Source organism: Fukomys damarensis, unplaced genomic scaffold (assembly GCF_012274545.1).
Source record: "Fukomys damarensis isolate Sample0158 unplaced genomic scaffold, DMR_v1.0_HiC HiC_scaffold_13, whole genome shotgun sequence".
Classification (NCBI taxonomy): domain Eukaryota; kingdom Metazoa; phylum Chordata; class Mammalia; order Rodentia; family Bathyergidae; genus Fukomys; species Fukomys damarensis.
Genome location: NW_022900925.1, coordinates 9,837,750 through 9,842,057, shown reverse-complemented (window position 1 = coordinate 9,842,057; position 4,308 = coordinate 9,837,750). Strand labels below are relative to the sequence as shown.

At 57.6% G+C, this 4,308-nt stretch overlaps 1 protein-coding gene across 3 annotated transcripts in view; it reads left to right on the top strand.

Annotated features, from left to right (window-relative positions):
- Positions 1–42: 42 nt before the first annotated feature.
- Efnb3 (ephrin B3) overlaps positions 43–4,308 on the top strand; it is a 6,467-nt gene continuing 2,201 nt past the window's right edge. Inside the window, exons 1-5 of one of the 3 annotated variants that reach the window (XM_010614893.2) lie at positions 426–679; positions 2,897–3,189; positions 3,374–3,466; positions 3,580–3,684; positions 4,096–4,297. In XM_010614893.2, the coding sequence (XP_010613195.1) occupies positions 558–679; positions 2,897–3,189; positions 3,374–3,466; positions 3,580–3,684; positions 4,096–4,297 (815 nt within the window). In that variant the 5' untranslated portion in view covers positions 426–557. Of the gene's footprint in view, positions 680–2,896; positions 3,190–3,373; positions 3,467–3,579; positions 3,685–4,095; positions 4,298–4,308 lie in introns of all 3 variants that reach the window. The other 2 variants (XM_033762806.1, XM_010614892.2) reach the window with 2 other exon arrangements.

Genomic DNA, 4,308 nt, shown 5'->3' with positions numbered 1-4,308 from the left:
GCCGTGGGCGGGAGGTGAGCGAGGTGAGGGAGGTGTGGGGGGCGTGGGCCATGGGATGCTGCCGCCCGCTCCGACTGAGCTCCAGCTCCGGTTTTTCCCTCCACCATACTCTCCCCCTCCCCTCCTCTCCTTTAACTCCCCCCTCCTGGGCTCGGGACTGGTTTCCTCCCTTAGCCCGCTGCCCTCAATCCCGGCGAGGCTGGGGCTTCGGCTCGGCGTCCCCTTCTTTGCTCCCTCTCCTGACGCCCCATGTTGCCCCCGCCTGGACCCTGGCTCCCCCAGCCCCCCACTTAGGCTGGCGCACAAATCTCGGGGTGCTGGCGCGTGGGCTAGGGGCGCGAAGGGCGCCTGCAGACAGCCCTTGCGAGGGCTCTTGGGCTGAGCGCTCTGGAGCCGGGGACGCGGGGACAGCAGGAAGCAGGTCCGCGTGGGAGTTGGGGGCACCAGCCACCCACGGGGTGACCGGAGCTGAACAGTCCGCCAAAGGAGGCAATCACCCCTGGGGGTGAGCGACTTTGGGGGAGTTGGTGCCCCGCCCCCCAGGCCTTGGCGGGGTCATGGGGGCCCCCCGTTCTGGGCTGGGGGGTGTGCAAGTCGGGGCCCTGCTGCTTCTGGCGTTTTGGGGGCTGGTGTCTGGGCTCAGCCTGGAGCCTGTCTACTGGAACTCGGCGAATAAGAGGTGAGCAGTCTGAGGTTGGGGATACCCCAGAACCTAAGGGCAGGGCCAAGTGCGTGTGGGAGCTTTGGGGACCTGGGGCCTCGGTTCTGTGAGGCTGGAGAAAGGTGCTAGAGCCCTGATATGCCGGGCTGGGTTACGGAGACCAGTGGTCTTGGGAGCCAGATTCCTGGGTCCCACACAGCTAGAGATGGGTGGTGATGTCCGTGTGTAAGGAGTTTGGAGACCCCAAAGGGGCAAAGACAAAAAGTTTATGGGCAGCAGGAGGGCAGTGGAGTGGTTATTTGGATCTGTGGGAAACCTGCGTGTGTGTGGGGGTGGGCGGGATTTGAGGAAGCCTGGATAATGTCAGCTCTCATGAGAGAGCCGTTGAGTAGGTGCTGCTGAGGCGCTGAGGGGAAGGCAGGGGTGCCTCTCTCCCACAAGGGACTCGGCATTGGAGATGGGAGGAAAGGGGGCTCAGTTAGGGGGCTCTTGGAACAATTTCCCCAAGGCTCCTTGACTCTTCAGTCTGTCTCCCAACTCTTTACCACAACCAGAAGGTGGGTGAGCCCTTGGCTGAACAGTTTTCTGGCCAGAACACATGCCTGCCTTCCTGGCTTGGGGCTTCTTTGTAGAAGAAACAGTGAGCCCATTCCAGCTTCCTTCCTTCCCTCTTGTCTCTGGAGTCCTGAGTTCCCTGTGGCCACCTCCCCCTGTCTTTGCTGCGGACTCTTCCATCAGGGCCTCTGTTCCAGGGCATGCTTGCTTTGCTCTGAAAAGAGGCCAAGGGTCACATGAAACTTCAAGCCATACAGGGTAGGACAGAACCTTTGGGAGGTCCTCTGGGTCCCTTTGCCTCCAGGCAGTTCTCCTTCCCTTTAGCAAAAGAGTTTTGTGTTTAAAAAAAACTCGTTTCCCTGGGTAGGCTGTGGGTGGGAGGCCATGGGAGGTAGAGGGTGGGCTTCGGAGCTCATCAAGTCAATGGTCTTAATCCTAGCTCTGCCCCTTTCAGCTGTGTTGCCTTGGGCATATCACTTAACCTTTCTGAGTTTATATCCTCAATTCTTACAGCTGTTATGAGGATTAGAGGTAAGGTGTTTGAACATATTATATGTTCATGAAAGGAGAGCTAGGATTATTGTTATTCTCTTTACTTCTCAGACTCTTATCACTTCCCGGTTCTGGCATCTTTCCCTCCCTCCTATATCTCTTTGGGGGTAATCTCAATATTTTTCTGTACTAAGGCTGACTGCAACTTGAGTATCAGTTATAGTTTGAGGACATAAATTAAGACTTACTCTGATAGGGTTGAGAAAAGGCAGTTTGGAGTGGTGGGGCTCTTCTGATTGTCAGGGGAGAAGGAGTGGATCATGTGGTAGTCTAGGAAGATAATGGGCAGTAGTCCCTGGCACTTAGCTTGAGACCCTGTCTCTAGGGAAGGGATCTCCAGGGAGGGGCTGCAGTGGTTGGCAAGTTATGGCTATTCTGGGCCCATGGGTTCCCCAGCCTCCCACTTTTAGGAGATGCTGGGTTGTGTTGGTTGTGGTTAGGAAAATCAACTACTTCAACTCCAAAGCAATAGAGCACTTTACCCAGGAAGTCTGAGCCCCACGGTAGGGGACTGAGTAGGGGAATGACTCAGGCAAGCTGGTTCCCACACCTTGGTTCCCTTTAGCTCCCATTTGGGGCCATTGCTAAGATAAGCATTTGCCTCCTGTCCCATTAATGGCTAACTTGGGACACTGGTCAGGAGTATCTTCTATATACTCTTTACCTCCACTTCATCCCCTTTGCCTGAAATCCCTGAAATTCAGTGTGGGGTGGAGGATGGGAGGCTCTGCCCCCATGGTTGACTGCCATGGAATAGTGAAATCACCTGGGAGGGGTGGGCTGTGTGGTTCCAGAGAGGCCAGCTCCTTGGTAACTGGCATCCTGTTACCATGGCAACGGCACTGGTGATGGAGCGGGAGATGGCAGTGTGCATGTGGTGAGGGCGGGCTGAAGAGTGCATTTGGGCACACCAAGGGGCAGGAGACCTCTGAGCCTGGCTTCCTGCTGCTTCTGATGTGAGCTCTCAGAGCCCTTGGTACCCAAGCTCACAGAACAGACTTTCCACTCAGACAAAGACAGGCAGATGGGAGCCTGAGAATTGTTGTCCTGGAGGGGTGAGGAAAGGAAAGCTTTTGGGGCCACACCCTTGGTATCCCTTCCTTGTCCACCTGGCCTTTCTCCCCACAGGTTCCAGGCAGAGGGTGGTTATGTGCTGTACCCTCAGATCGGGGACCGGCTAGACCTGCTTTGCCCCCGGTCCCGGCCTCCTGGCCCCCACTCCTCTCCTAATTATGAGTTCTATAAGCTATACCTGGTAGGGGGTGCCCAGGGCCGGCGCTGCGAGGCACCCCCTGCCCCAAACCTCCTTCTCACCTGTGACCGGCCAGACCTGGATCTCCGCTTCACCATCAAGTTCCAGGAGTACAGCCCTAACCTCTGGGGCCACGAATTCCGCTCACACCACGATTACTACATCATTGGTACTGCTGGGCAGTGGGCAGGGTCGAGTGAGAGTAGTCCCTGGGATGGAGGGTTGATGGGGGGGTGCTCATTAGAATTAAGAGGATGACCCTAGACCCTCAGTGGTGTTCCTGCCAGGACGTGGGATCAGAATAGAGGTTAGACTTTAGGGTGCCAAACTCTCCCTCTGCTCTTCTCTTCCAGCCACATCTGATGGAACCCGGGAAGGCCTGGAGAGCTTGCAGGGTGGCGTGTGCCTAACCAGAGGCATGAAGGTGCTTCTCCGAGTGGGACAGAGTGAGTGGGGCTGGAGGATACTTGCTGGAGGCAGAGGGAATTCAGTCAGTACTTGGAGAAATGGTCAGGGCAGTTGTTTCAGTCCCTTTCTCTTGGGTCTTCCCCATCATCAGGTCCCCGAGGAGGAGCTATCCCCCGTAAACCTGTGTCTGAAATGCCCATGGAGAGAGACAGAGGGGCAGCTCACAGCCTGGAGCCTGGGAAGGAGAACACGCCAGGTAGGAGTCAGGGCTGGCCCCCTGTCCTCTCTACTCTGAGACCCCAGCTGCCCTGCCTTCGCCCTCTCCCTCTCTCCTGTTTTGGGGGTGGTGAAACAGGAAAGAGAAGAGAGGATGGGAGGGTGGGAGGGGAATGGAAGCCAAATGAGGAAAAGACTCAATTAGAACTAATTAGCCAAGTCAGTGCTTCAATCAGTGCTGTCAGAGAAGTGGGGAGGACGATGTGGCAGGGAACCGCAGGGCTGGACACCTGGATTCTGAGTGGGGCTGGGGTGGGGAGGCAAGTGGGGTCCCCAAGGGGTCTGGGCACCACGGGGGAAGCCCATGGGGACCCCCAAGGCTGGGTATTCAGATGTCCAGGTGGCTTCTTCAGCCCCTCCCCTCTTTCCTCCTTCACCCCTTCCCCGCCAGGTGACCCCACAAGCAATGCAACCTCCAGGGGTGCTGAAGGCCCCCTGCCCCCTCCCAGCATACCCGCAGTGGCTGGGGCAGCAGGGGGGCTGGCGCTGCTCTTGCTGGGCGTGGCAGGGGCTGGGGGTGCCATGTGTTGGCGGAGACGGCGGGCCAAGCCTTCGGAGAGTCGCCACCCTGGTCCTGGCTCCTTTGGGCGGGGAGGGTCTCTGG